The sequence below is a fragment of the Parathielavia appendiculata genome (genome assembly GCF_033297405.1).
Source record: "Parathielavia appendiculata strain CBS 731.68 unplaced genomic scaffold N657scaffold_1, whole genome shotgun sequence".
Lineage (NCBI taxonomy): Eukaryota > Fungi > Ascomycota > Sordariomycetes > Sordariales > Chaetomiaceae > Parathielavia > Parathielavia appendiculata.
Window position 1 is genome coordinate 3204723 of NW_026944220.1, and position 13312 is coordinate 3218034.

The 13312-nt window shown below is 55.1% G+C and overlaps 5 protein-coding genes across 5 annotated transcripts; 3 read left to right on the plus strand and 2 right to left on the minus strand.

The window, feature by feature from the left end:
* Positions 1-814: 814 nt before the first annotated feature.
* N657DRAFT_652637 (carbohydrate-binding module family 1 protein) lies at positions 815-2011 on the plus strand (the record flags this gene model as incomplete). The annotated part of the gene is made up of 2 exons (XM_062794322.1): positions 815-1504; positions 1574-2011. 2 exons carry the CDS (start codon positions 815-817, stop codon positions 2009-2011), a joined length of 1128 nt encoding a protein of 375 aa, XP_062652933.1.
* A 1212-nt stretch (positions 2012-3223) lies between these two features.
* N657DRAFT_639729 (GroES-like protein) lies at positions 3224-4567 on the plus strand. The gene is made up of 5 exons (XM_062791820.1): positions 3224-3379; positions 3430-3691; positions 3753-3938; positions 3988-4187; positions 4252-4567. Exons 1-5 carry the CDS (start codon positions 3249-3251, stop codon positions 4520-4522), a joined length of 1050 nt encoding a protein of 349 aa, XP_062652934.1. The 5' UTR covers positions 3224-3248; the 3' UTR covers positions 4523-4567.
* Positions 4568-5400: 833 nt separating this feature from the next.
* On the plus strand, positions 5401-6394 carry N657DRAFT_562231 (uncharacterized protein; the record flags this gene model as incomplete). Its single annotated transcript, XM_062788122.1, has 2 exons — positions 5401-5951; positions 6010-6394. 2 exons carry the CDS (start codon positions 5401-5403, stop codon positions 6392-6394), a joined length of 936 nt encoding a protein of 311 aa, XP_062652935.1.
* A 2887-nt stretch (positions 6395-9281) lies between these two features.
* Positions 9282-10660, minus strand: N657DRAFT_560666 (NAD(P)-binding protein; the record flags this gene model as incomplete). Its single annotated transcript, XM_062787992.1, has 5 exons — positions 9282-9620; positions 9678-9910; positions 9977-10144; positions 10199-10294; positions 10360-10660. 5 exons carry the CDS (start codon positions 10658-10660, stop codon positions 9282-9284), a joined length of 1137 nt encoding a protein of 378 aa, XP_062652936.1.
* A 693-nt stretch (positions 10661-11353) lies between these two features.
* N657DRAFT_686544 (uncharacterized protein) lies at positions 11354-12802 on the minus strand. The gene is made up of 2 exons (XM_062796841.1): positions 12436-12802; positions 11354-12372 (listed from the first exon to the last, which is right to left on the minus strand). Exons 1-2 carry the CDS (start codon positions 12445-12447, stop codon positions 11644-11646), a joined length of 741 nt encoding a protein of 246 aa, XP_062652937.1. The 5' UTR covers positions 12448-12802; the 3' UTR covers positions 11354-11643.
* Positions 12803-13312: the final 510 nt, after the last annotated feature.

A 13312-nucleotide genomic window follows, 5' to 3' on the forward strand; every position in this document is an offset into this window, starting at 1 on the left:
AGACAAGACTCGTTCTCTTCCTCTCGTCCGGGTACGTGGCGCACAAAGTGGTATTGGCTCAGGGAAGCAATGCGGGATGCTGAGGGAGAGAAGAGAACTGGGGAAACAACACTGACCTGTCAGGTTCGCGAGACATGAAGAAATGCCGGTGAATGTCACGAATCTAAGGACCGCTTCTTGTGCACCTCAGACTGGAGTTCAAGCTCCCTTCCACTTTCCTCGGTTCTCGCTGAAGTGAAGCTGGAAGGCACGCCGCACCTTACAAATTTCAACATCTTGAATCACGTCACCCCACGGCAATGTCTAACCGAACCCAGGAACCGAACCCAATTCAGCTGCTTCTACCAGCCTTATAGCCTAGCCCGAGACCCTTGCCAACATGGAGGTTCTGCAGATTCTAGCGCCTTGTCCCTTCCCGCTCCTGCAGGTAGTCAATCGTTGATCCTGCTCCTCCGCTGTTCCATGTCTGCGTCTCAAAGTGGGCCTCTTTCACCTTCTTCCACCGTAACCTCGGGAGGGCCGCATCTTGTTCAAGCCAGATGCTGAAGAAGTATCACCCCTGTCGACTCAGCACATGGTCGGAAGGCTACCGTCCGGGAGGCTCTCCACCATGGCCCAGTTTCCATGTGACGGTACCATGAGGTGGGTTCTACTGTTAGAGGCATGGAGAGGGACTGACCATTACGGTGGGACTGGGTCATGACCACGTATATTAAGAGGCACTTCTCCGCACCGCCAGACACCAACTCCTGTGACGACCGTCCAGACCAGTTTGACGTGCACACAGGCATCACCGGCACCCAGAGAGCCCAACATGAAATTCTCAACACTTGTCTCGAGCCTCATGGCTCTGGCCCCTTTCTCGGCCGCTGCCGAGATCGTCAAACGGGCGACCCTCACTCAGGTTACCAACTTTGGTTCCAACCCATCGGGCGCGAGAATGTTCATCTATGTCCCCGACAGGCTGCAGCCCAATCCAGCCATCCTGACCGCCGTCCACTACTGCACTGGGACGGCCCAAGCCTTCTACACCGGCACTCCATATGCCCGCCTTGCCGACCAGTACGGCTTCATCGTCATCTACCCCGAGTCACCCAACAGCGGAGGCTGCTGGGATGTCTCGTCCAGAGCCAGCCTGACCCGCAACGGCGGCGGCAACAGCAACAGCATTGCCAACATGGTGACCTACACTATCTCCCAGTACAATGCCGACCGCAACCGCGTCTTCGTCGCCGGCACGAGCTCTGGCGCCATGATGACCAATGTGCTGGCCGCCACCTATCCCGACCTGTTCAAGGCGGCCAGTGCCTATGCCGGTGTCCCCGCGGGCTGCTTCTACACGGGCACCGTGGCTGGGTGGAACTCGACCTGCGCCAACGGCCAGTCCATCACGACCCAGAGTGCCTGGGCTCAGACAGCGTTGGACATGTATCCCGGCTACACTGGTCCTCGCCCCAGGATGATGATCTATCACGGCTCGGCAGATACCACCATCTATCCCCAGGTAGGCCCAATATTCCGTCACACCACCAGGAGCCGGTTAAGGTACCTAAGAATGCTAACATGCGGACAGAACTTCAACGAGACGCTGAAGCAGTGGGCTGGCGTCTTCGGCTACAGCTACGGCCAGCCGCAGCAGACCCTCCCCAACAACCCCTCGGCCGGATACACCAAGTACGTGTACGGCCCCAACCTGGTCGGCGTCTACGGCACGGGAGTCACCCACAACATCCCCGTCAACGGCGCCCTCGACATGGAGTGGTTCGGCATCACCGGCGGTGGCTCAACCACGACCACCAGCACGGTTGCCCCTAGCACAACTCGCATCAGCACCACCACGTCGTCTTCCAGAATTAGCAGCAGCTCGAGCACCACTACTACCTCGACTCCTTCCAGCTGCACGGCGCCTCGTTGGGCACAGTGCGCCGGTAACGGCTACACGGGGTGCAGGACTTGCGCTAGCCCCTACAAGTGCACATACCAGAATGACTGGTACTCACAGTGCCTTTGAGGTTCAGGGGTAAGGACATAAATAGGATGTTTTGGGGAGTGGGGGGAAAGGGGTGGGTGGGGGGGTGAGGGGGGGGGGACCTGTATAAGCTGGCGGGACAATGAATCATGTAGATTCTAGTGAGGAAAAACTGTACATATCGCTTCAATCCCTTCGCTGTAAATTTGGTGCTACAAAGTACCAGAACAGGGCATTCATATGATTTTGACTCGAGCGTGGATGACGCCTCATATTGATGATGAAGCAGTATCTGTTGGATATATCACTGCCCCGGCCCTACCTTCCATAGAGCAGTCACGCTGGGCAACTGTTTGGGTTTTGCCTTCTTGTGTTCGAGAAATGTATCCAGGTAGAAATGCAAAAGGTTTCCCTGGCTACAAAGTCGCACTCATCCTGCAAGCACCTGGCCAGCGTCTGGTGCTGATTATATCTCCGTAAGAGTTCCCTACCTCGGTACCTGTCCTACCTAAAGGCTGAAGCTTGAATGGTCAGTTCTAGGCAACGAGAGCTGTCAGCAGGGTCTCACTTGAGATAAGGCGTATGGTAGCGAATGGATGATGAGCCATTGTGTTTTGCTGATTATTCCCAATGGTTCAGGTACGCAATGTTCTTGTTGCCTGCCTACCCAGGTACCTACTAGTACCGGACACCACGCGCATAATGAGACGGCATGGTGGATGATGAATGGTGCAGCCAGCAACGCACGTCATTGGCAACTACATAGATCGCTCTGCTGCTATCTGCCAAGTCATCAGCCGTCGCTTAAACTTTTTCGGCCCCCCAACACAGGCTGCTCGTGTGCGGAGAAGACTGAGTGACTGGCTGCCGCAATCCTCAGAGAGGTGTGCCTCAGCCGCACACTGATGCATAAGCTTCCCTTGAGCTGCGGTTATCGCGTCAGCAACGGACCATCTATCAACCGATTCAAAGGCCCCAACACACCTTTGAAACATGCATGTTCTTGGTCATAACCGAGGGAAGCACACAGTGTAAAATACGGGTGCTTGAGGTTGCCCTGTCCAATCGCGGGGACGACGTAGGCCGCTGGCGCCTAGGCAAGGGGCCCTGATGCCAAAGGAATGCGGACTACCTTGAATGGGGTTCACTGCTGCGGTGGCCGCATACATGTATATGAACTTACTCCTCCGCATCAAACCTCATTCATCTCCGACCTTGACATCCCTCGCTGCCTACCTAAACTCAGGGTACCTAGGTACTGTCCATGTCGGCACTCAACATGGCCACTCAATCAGGCATCACCATCGCCGGGCCCAACGAACCCTACACCATTGTCAACGACATTTCACGTCCCACTCCAGGCCCGAAGCAAGCGCTGGTCAGGTGTCTTGCTGTTGGCATCAATCCGGTGTAAGAGTTCAGTCTCTCGCCTAAGAAAACCCCTGATTGACAAGATCCAGAGAGCCCCTGCAGCACCACACTGGTCTCCTCATCAGCGAGTGGCCCGCTATCATTGGGAGCGACTGTGCCGGGGTCGTTCTCGAGGTCGGCTCGGGCTGTGAAAGGCTGAAGCCCGGCGACTACGTCTATGGCTGCGCGCCGCTAGGCCAGAACAAGTTCACCCCATTCCAGGACGCGTTCCTTGTTGAAGAGAATGTGTTTTTGAAGAAGAGCGATAATTTGACTGTGGAGGAGACAGCAACCGTTGGGGCTGGTTTGCTGGTAAGAAATACTCAAAAGGCATTAGTCCTGTTTCGCTTGCCTTCTTCTGACCCTTGCGCAGACAGCAGGCCTCTGCTTCCTCGCCGGCATGGAGTTGAAGCTGTCTGAGGACGGCACCCGAGCCCCTGAAAAGGACGAATGGGTTGTTATCCTGGGCGGGACAGGTACCGTAGGGCAGTTTGCAGTGCAAATTGCACGAGCCTGCGGATACAAGGTGCTTGCCTCGTGCTCGCCGTCCAAGGCATCTGTGAGTTCAATAACAATATCTGATTTGATGTAGACTCACCTGCCCCTAGGCCGCCGAGAAGAACGGCGCAACAGCAACTTTCAACAACCGGGGCCCCGTTGATGAGCAGCTGGCGGAGATCAAGAAGATCACCGGCGGCAACTTTGCCCGCATCTTCGACTCCACGGCCTATGGCTACGACATCATGGTCAAGGCGCTCGAGACATGCTCCACGGCAACGACCAAGTACCTGACCTCGGTCGATGATTGGTAGCGTCCACTATCCCATTGCAGCCACCGCATGTAGGTGCTGAAAGAAGACTGACGAAAACAGGTCCCCGTTCAACACCCCGTCCACCATCAAGGAGTACCGCGCCGAGCTCGGCCATCTCTGCCGGTTGAACGAGCCCATCGGTCAGACAGTGACAAAGGAAATTGCGAGCTGGATTCCGACCTTTGAAACCCACCTCGCTGCCGGCACGCTGAAGCCGATCGAGTACCAGCTTGGCGACGGAGTCGGCTGGGAGAGCGTCATCCGGGGAATCCAGGACTTGGAGGCTGGGAAGGCGGCCAAGAAGATTGTCGTGCGGATCCAAGATGAGTAAAGTAGGGGATACTCAGAGGTCAACAGCGGCTGCCGTTTAGGGGATGTGACGTGCGATTTGTTCATCTCGAATTTAAAGCGCAGGCTAGTATCCGATTGTATTTCCGTATTTGCAAGCGGAGGGCAAATCGATCGAACAGGATGCTGGCATCCAGCTATTGTGATGTCGAACTGAAAGAGTTGACTCGGCAGTGAATGATCCGGAAGTGATTTGTGTCGGAACGAATCCGTCTTGATGGCTGCATTCAACGGACCTCGGTGGTTGATTGGTGCCAGCACCGCAACCCCTCTTCCTTACCTCTACTTAGTCCTCTCCCATGCCCATCAACAACAGCATGGAGAATCAAGCACTTTTTCACCACTTTTCAATTGAATCCACGGTCTTGACTGAGAATAGCTTCTTCCAGCGCATATCTCAGCGGTCATCGCCCCGCAGGTTCCAACAATTTGATATTTCCGAAGTTCAGTGTTAGGCACCGCACCTTACCCTGACATGAACCCTTGGGTAATGGGCGACGTATCTGCTTGTGAACTGAGCGTCATGCCTCCTTCTCTCTCAGTCTTGGATTACTCTTCCAGGTCTGTGAATGTCGTCCGAACTTGAAGCCGTGTCATGTCAGACGCACGTGGACAAGGGATGTATGTCAATGAGGCACAAGCCCTTAATTGGGCGTGGCAAAGCCCCTTGAAATCGACTCTTTTCCTGATTTGGACCCCACTTTTTAGCGGTCTAAGCCCAATACAACCTGAAATAAGGAAAATTTTGCATGGACGGATACAGCTCTTGCTTCAGCGGTGAACAAGCAGCAAATCTCATAAGCCTCCGCTCAGCTTCTCAACTCTCCCGATCAGCTTCCCCTCCCTTCAACAAGAGCACCCATGGAGACTACTCGTAGTCCCGAGACACAGCAGGGCGACGCCCTTGCCGAGGGCCGGCGCATATATATTGGCAACCTGCTTTACTCGGTCAAACCCGCCGACGTCGAAGACCTGCTGCGCCAGAGCGGCTTTGAACAGTCGTTTGAGAGACTGCACATCTCGGTCGACCCCATCAGCGGCAGGAACCCAGGTTATTGCTTTGCCGAGTTTACCACGCGCGACGAGGCAGGCCGCGCCCTGGACTCTCTTCCCGGGGTCCTGCTCTTCAACCGACCCATCAAGATCGGACCCTGCCACCCCAAGACGTCGAGCCAGCCGCGCTGGGCCAGCAAGCGCGACTACAACCCGACCTTCCAGAGGTGGGGAGACTGGAAAGGGAAAGACGAAAACCCCAAGCCGGACCAGGGACCGCATGCCGCGATCCGCCATCTGGAAGAGAGGAATCATCGCAGTGTTGACAAGACCACACTGTACATCGGGGGTCTGGGCAAGATGATCAACCAGCCACAGCACGATCTTGAAATGCAGGAGATTCTTGCCGGTTTTGATGTGTACGTATTCCCTTGTCCTCCAATCGCAGTCGACGTGACCTTACTCAGGTACACCTAGCGTCGCCATTGGGAAGCGCATCACTCCGCGCCCTGAGACACGGGAGAAGCCGGGGAACCATCATTACTGCTTCGTCGACTTTAGCTCCGTCGAGGAGGCTGAGCGCGCATTGAAAGAATTGCACGGGAAGCCGATCCAAGGGGGTACCTTGCGCGTCTCCTATCCCCGGAGCAGGGGCCCTGCATTCGAGCAGGGCGGGATCAACCACGCTCCTTGGAGGAGCTCTGCGGACACTTCGACGGATTCCGCTGCTCCCACGCCAACCAGGCGAAACGAGGCTCGCAGGCAGGACGATCAGGATGGCCAGGAGCGACGGGGGCCGACCGAGAGACAGAGGGCCATCATGACCTCCAACAACTGGCGGTTAGGAGCCGCTGCTCACTAGAAATAATTGCCTACGTCGTATATAGTCTATGAGACCACCTGGCGAGCATGACCGAGAACGACCTGTTCCTTCTTGCGCCACTGCATGCACCGAGAGCGCGGCCGACTTCAGACGCCCTCCTGGATCGCAGACGCGGACTTTGCTCGACTCTTTGGGGTTGTGTCCATGAACACCCGAGGCTGCCGTGAAGCCGGACAGAGCGACGAAGGATAGGTACATGTTTGGTACTGTACAGGTAGGTACATACGACGACAGAAGGCTCGCCACCAACCGGCCGAGGCGAGCCCAGAAATATCGCAAATTTTCCCTTGTCCCCAACACCAAACCCAACCAACCACCATCCGATTCATCAACCCTCACAAACGTCAAACAGCCCACCACCCTCCGAAAGAAGCAGATCCAACCAGCACCCTACCCCACCTTAGGTACACGAGATGGAGATACCAAACGACTCACCCCAGGATGCTCGTCCCAACGCCCGTTAACAAACCATCCTCATCACCCCCTTGACCTTCATGTTCAAGCCCAACTCCCCTCCCCTTCAAACTCCCCAGCCTCCCCCCACTCAACGACGACGGACAATTATTACCGTTAAACGGCACGGCCGACGACATGGACACCCGCCGGCCCATGGTATGCGCCCACGCTTCCTCGGTGGCACGCTCCAGATAGGCCCTGATGAGCGGACACTCGCACCCCGCCCCCGCATGCCGCAGCAGCTCCGCCTTGAGCAGCAGCACCTCGTCGCGCAGCTCGCCGGCGCGGGCGAGCAGCGACTGGCGGCGGGCGCTGGCGGCGCGGGCCGCGGCCTCTAGCTGCGCCGAGGCGGCCTGCGTCTTGGCCCGGTACCGGCTTGCTGCGGCGCGGTTGCGGTTGCGGACGCGGGTTCGTTTCGGTTTTGTTGTGGTGGTGGTAGTGATAGGACCCTGAGGAGGAGGAGGGGCGGTGGTGATGGCGGTGAAGATTGGGGAGGTTGTGGAAGTCGGGGATGTGTCGCTTGCGGGGTGGTGGTGGGAATTGGACGGACTGACAGTGTCAGTGTTGGAAGTCGTGTCCGTTGTGTTGCTGTCGGTGCTTGGCCAGATTGTTTGGCTCTTGTCCGGGGTTGGGCGTTGGGCTAGCCTTGGTCTCGAGATGGGGGCATGTTCAGGTAGGTACTGAGTGATCTCGTTGTCAGGGAATCTCGTCAGGCGTCTTTCCTTGTTCCCATCCCGTGTCTCCCTCTCCCCGTCGCTGTGCAGCGGCTTTCTTCTTTTCCTGGATGGTTCCACGTCAATTTCGGTTGTCGAGGAGGCCCCGTTTTCCGCTGGTTGGATCCAAGCATCATGACGCCAGTGCGTCGAGAAAAGGGTACTCCCCGGTTGTGGTTTGAGAGACGGGAGCAAGCATGGTGAAGCACCAGGCTGAAGGTACTCTCCATTGATCCATGGCCCGGAAGCTGGCCGAGACAAGCTCGACTCACAGCTATCCACCACAAAGCCGTTGGGTCCCAAGGTCGACAACCCCTGAAGCCAATGGGTTGTGGGTACGGTGTATTGCTGATCAACAACTCCAGGATCGGGCGGAGTCGTGGGACTGGAAACCCTCCATGCTGGCATGATGGCGTGAATCTGCTGCCCCCATTCCATTGACATGGCCATGGTCGCGTGATCCCCCTCGGGTACAGGTATCCAGCTCCCGAGGGGCAATAGTGTGGCATTCAAGGTCAGAAATTGTCCATCAGCGAGAGGACCATCCGAGCTTTCAACTGCCACGAGGCCCTCAGGCGGATCGAACAAAGAGAGACCGTGGTTGCCGAGTTGTTGGTCCATCAATTGCTGCATCGGAAGTTCTTTTCAACTTGCAAGAGAACGAGAGCACGCATGCGAGAGGGGAACAAAATCACACAGACGAGAAAAACGTTGGGTAGGGTCCTCTAGGGGACGTCAGATGTTGGAACTAACTATCCGGATCCGTGTAGTAGCACCCACCCTCCATCATTGAGACCGGCGAACAAGCCGGCGGGTCAAGATGCACTGCCAGGCAGAAGGAAAGTGGCCACCGATAAGGACACTGGCATTGGCTGTGGGGTTCCTTCAAGATTCTGCGCCTAGATCTAGGGACCCGAATCCGGATACCAGCAGCCGGATCCTTGAAAGCGTTGCATGCATGGGGCCCTAGCTGCGATGAGAGCCTCCGGCTCCACTGGAACGGTCGTGCAGGGAGGTTGTTGTCCCGTGTGCTTGATGACTAACGGTTCAAATCGGTAGCCACTGATTGGTAAACAAGGACCTGGGGAGTAGGATTCGAATTGGGGGCCTGGTTTATTCTTGCGTCAATAATAGATGTTGTATGTGGCCGAGGATATGAACACAATGGAATTGGCGCAGCTGGATCTTGTGCAGGTACGGGAGGGTGTTTTTGACAATCGAAGTTAGGTAAGGTAATCAGTCAAGAAGAATGAAGGCTATAGTTGTCACTCAAGACAGCGCCTAGGTTCCTTACTGCTTTGAGTTTCAATATCCCAGGACTAAACCCCGACGAAGCGGGAGACCCAACGGCCGGGTCCAACTGGAAGAATTGCTTTTACACACGGCGGGCTGTCTTGACTGGAATTTCACGACCCGTGAAGGTCTGGACGGCAATTCGATTTCGGCCCATCGACATCCAAGCGACGTCCGGCTGCATGGCCGGTGCAGTAGCGTAGGGCCTAGTGATGCACGCTAGCAAAGCCAGTCAACGGTGCATGCTCTGGTACACAGAAACGACCTATCACAGTTCCATGTGTCATGGCTGACATGCCGGACACTGCGCCCAGATTCCCCGGCATTGCCAGAGGCGGAGCAAAGGGGGCAAAGACACACCTTTACCCCGGCCTCAGATCTCGATCACGATCTCGATCTAATGACTAGGACCAGGGAACGGTGCATCCCTTCTCCTGGGACTCCCTCGCCAGCTCAATGATCCTCAGCCCGTCCCTCGCCGTGTCAGGCTTGACAAAAATTTCCTCCCTCCCGCGAATAGCCGCCGACACATTCTCGTAGTATCCCCTGTACCACCCCTTCAGACTGGGATATTTGCCAATGTACTTTTTGCTTTCTTCGTCGAAGTGCTGGATCTCGGGGTCAAACTCGGTGGTGGTGGTCAGCGTGCCCCAGATGCGTTCGTCTTCCACGCCAAACTCGGGGCTTGTTGCTGGCTGCCCGGGAGCGGCGATGGCCTGGCTCTCTTGTGGGCATGTTCCAAACTGTGAATGTCAAACCACTATCAGCGGCTACATGTACGGAAAATGTCGGAAACTTACTTTCAAATATGTCCCCTTGGTTCCCCGGACAAAAAAGCGCAGCTGGTCCTTCATGTGCGTGACAATGGCCGTCTTGACCGTCACCAGCAGGTTCTTTTGCTTCCCCGAGTACTGGAGAATAATGATGAAGGTATCATCAATCTCGCTGTCGATGCCGCGGTTTGACCGCAGGAAGCCGGTTACCGAGGCGGGCCGGCCAAACAGATAGAGCGCTTGGTCAAGAGTGTGGGTGCCTTTGAAGTGGATGGTTAAACTCCATATCCTCACATATGTAAATTTATGGTACCGAGATGGCTTACCGAGGCCAAAAGTCATTCCTTCCCCAGGTATGTACTCCTTTGACGTCCATCCAGAGATCCACGTTGGATCGGGGTAGTCGAAGTGGATGTCTGCTTGCAGCACATCCCCCAGAGCGCCGTGACTCATGAGATGATGCAGGGTCCTGAAGTCGCTGTCGAACCTCCGATCTACGATCCAATTAGAAACAGAGACTGGAGCATGCTAGTTGGAGGGACACTGACTGTGAAACACCGTCAGGATTTTGCCCCTCTCCTTGGCCAGGGCAATGAGCCTATCTGCCTCAGCGCTGCTTGTAACAAAGGGCTTCTCGACAACCACTGCAGTTCTCCGTGCGTTAGTCTTTGTCTCGCTCTATTTCTTGTTAGGAGGTGATATCACTGACCATGCTTGCCGGCAAGCAGAGCCTTCTCGGCAAACTCATAATGCGCCGTACTTGAGGTGCAGATTACGACAAGCTCGATCTGATCGTCGGCGTAGAACTCGTCGGTCGTCCGGTAGTGCTTGGCCTGCGGGAAGTCGATGGTGCAGTGGCCCCAACGAGGTGTCTGTGAGGGTTCACTCGGCGCTGCCGCCCGCTGCAGGAACGCGTAGACCTCTAGATCTGGGTTTGGAAGGATGTAGGGCAAGTGAAAGCACTTTGTGGCGAAGCCGTAGCCTACAATGCCAACTTTTATGGGCGCCATGTTGTTGCGTCAAAGTAACCGCCTCGGTCACGGCAAAGCGTGCGTAGATGTTTGTGTGTGTAAAGAAAGGCGTGTCAGAGTTCAAGTTGATGTCGTTGAGAACCTCCAATTGGATACAGGGGGCCATCAACTTGTCCAGCGAAGTGGTTGCAAAGAGGTTGAGTTGAGCCAAGAGTATTAGTAGCTCCAGCAATGGTTTCATATTCCTCCACTTCCACTGCCCTAGACGAAATCCCATTTAGCCGGTTTTAGACTATTGGCTGTCCTCACCACTCAGCCATTCCCTCCAAAGCAAGCACTGGGCGCCTGAAAGGAAATAAGATGGGGCTTGAGGAGGGGTTGAGATTTCGTTTGTCAGCACACACGTTTGGAAAACCCAATGAGTTCGAAAAAAATACACAGAGTTGACATTGAAAGAAGGAAGATGGGGAATAATTACCGGAATAAACACCAGCAATGGGCCAGCTCTGTGAAGTGCTGGTATCCAATCCAATGTCAAGGCACCAACAGCCTCCCAACTTCGAGTTCAGCTCTCAAAATTGCGAGTTCAGCGCAATGAATTCAATCTACTATGTAGTAATTCATTCAACGCTGTTACAGCGTCAACACTCATTTGCCTGCCGTGACTAGGGTACCAAGACTACCTGGCGAAACCTACGTGAGGACCAGCTGCACATGTGTTGAAAGAGGTTTGACCTTCAGTACCTCAGGCTACGAGACTCTTGACCATGCTCTAATTAAACAGTACCTAATGAAGTAAGGATCAACTGAAAGCTAACAGGTTTGAGGAGCATCAATTGCAATCCAGCCAAGTGCTCGCAATTTTGTGATAGTTATCCTTGGGACCAAGCATGAACCCCCAACATGCGTCTGTTCGAAGTCACCTTCCACAGCCCACAGACTAACGCCTTACATCTGCACCTGATTACAGATGCAAATGGTAGTTACATACTCATGATGAAGTACCTTTGATTTAAACACCATCAACCGTCGACCCTCTCCCACAGACTGACAACCCAATTCCCTCCACACCGTTCCGCCACCCCGGTCCTCCCCCGGCACTGGTGACCACAGGCCCAGTCGGGCGCTTGCTTGCTTTTCAGGTCGGCCTCGGTCAAGGTGCCACAGTGGCACTCGACACCCACTTCGGTGCCGAAATGCCGCGGCTTGCTGCCAAAGTCGCCGCTGGACGAACAAAAAGCGCCGCATCGCTCGTTGGTCATGTTGGTGGCCGACAGCTCCGCGCCAGGAAGGATGCGCGACGCCGAGTCGTAGTAGCAGCCCAGGTAATTCCAGCCTTCGACGGGAAATGTCGGTGGCGTTGTTGCTGTTGTTGTTGCTGGTGGCGCTGAGGTGCTGTTACTGGTAGTCGGATTACTGGCGGTTGCGTTGATGCTGCTGACGAGGGAGGGTATCATGTTCTCCAGGCTGGCGACCTTGTTTCCCAACAGGCCGCCTACTAGCACCAAGGCAGCAGTGACCACCAGGAGAATGCAGGATATGATGAAGGTCGGGAGACGGAGGTTGAGAATCTTTCGTTGTTGGTCCTCTGGTTGCCGGTGTTGACAGAATTCTAGCTTGCTCGGATCATTGTAGACCTCGGGCGCTGGTTTCATCCATGGATGCGGGCCGTTGTCTGGGTGGTGCCAGTGGTAAACCTCCAGCTCTCCGCCGTAGTTCCGCCCATGGTTCGGGATGGGAAGATTCGCTCCCTATTGTTTAGCTCCTACGTCAGTTTTAATTCGGGGTTTTTGGAGGCCGAGGAAGTCTCTCACATCGACTGGCATAGTGCTCGCTGGGGATAACAGATCAGATAAAGCAGTCAAGGAGGAATGCGAGAGCCAGAGCTTGGCACGTTGCAGAGACAACGAGCTTCACCATGTAAGGTTCGCGGCGACCTGCATCCTAGATGGTAACTTTCTGGAAAATGAGGCAGTCTGCCGAGAAGCTCGGAGAAAGCGTCACTGTGCCGTCCGTCAACCATCCTGGAAAAGCCTTTACCATTTTCGCCGCAGCGTCTGACTGGCGGCACAGGCGCAGTAAGCGTGGCTCATGTAGCACAATTTGTTCTCTGGTCCAATCCGCTTCAATACCGCCCCCTGACCCGGCACCGTGAACCAACCAGGCGATGGAAGAGCTGCGGGATAGCGGCGCAACACATCAATGATCACGGCTACTTCTGGGCTTAAAAGACGAGACCAGCCCAAGGACCAGTGAGATTTGGGTCTGTTCTTGGCCGAACCGATGGGAGACTGCCAAGGTCAGCTCTTCAGCCTACCACAAGCCACAGCAGGGAAAAAGCGGCACAGCACCTGCTCCCAGGTTCAGCGAACCGCGGTAACTATGACAAAATGCTCCAGTAATGGCCGTTTTACTATGTAGTATCTTCCGATCTGAAAGGATGCCTGTAGGGAGTCCAAGCTGAGGTGTGTGGGTGAATCGTATAACTATGCCAACTTGAATGTTTCTTCTAGACGGGGCCTGCCACCGGCGAACATGAAGACGACAACATGGTAATGTAATGATAAAAGCCAATTAATTACTAGATATTGAGTCAAAAACAGCATGTAACTACATACTTGTACCTACTCCTTCCTTGCAGCTTCTTTCTCACAAGTGGCAGCCTCTACGTGAGTACATACCTTTACCCCC

Excerpts from the sequence above, each read along its gene's own strand:
- N657DRAFT_639729 (XM_062791820.1), top strand. The coding sequence starts at position 3,249 with ATGGCCACTCAATCAGGCATCACCATCGCCGGGCCCAACGAACCCTAC. Across the intron at positions 3,380-3,429 it reads GCTGTTGGCATCAATCCGGT|AGAGCCCCTGCAGCACCACA; the intron begins GTAAGAGTTCAG and ends GACAAGATCCAG. Across the intron at positions 3,939-3,987 it reads GCTCGCCGTCCAAGGCATCT|GCCGCCGAGAAGAACGGCGC; the intron begins GTGAGTTCAATA and ends ACCTGCCCCTAG.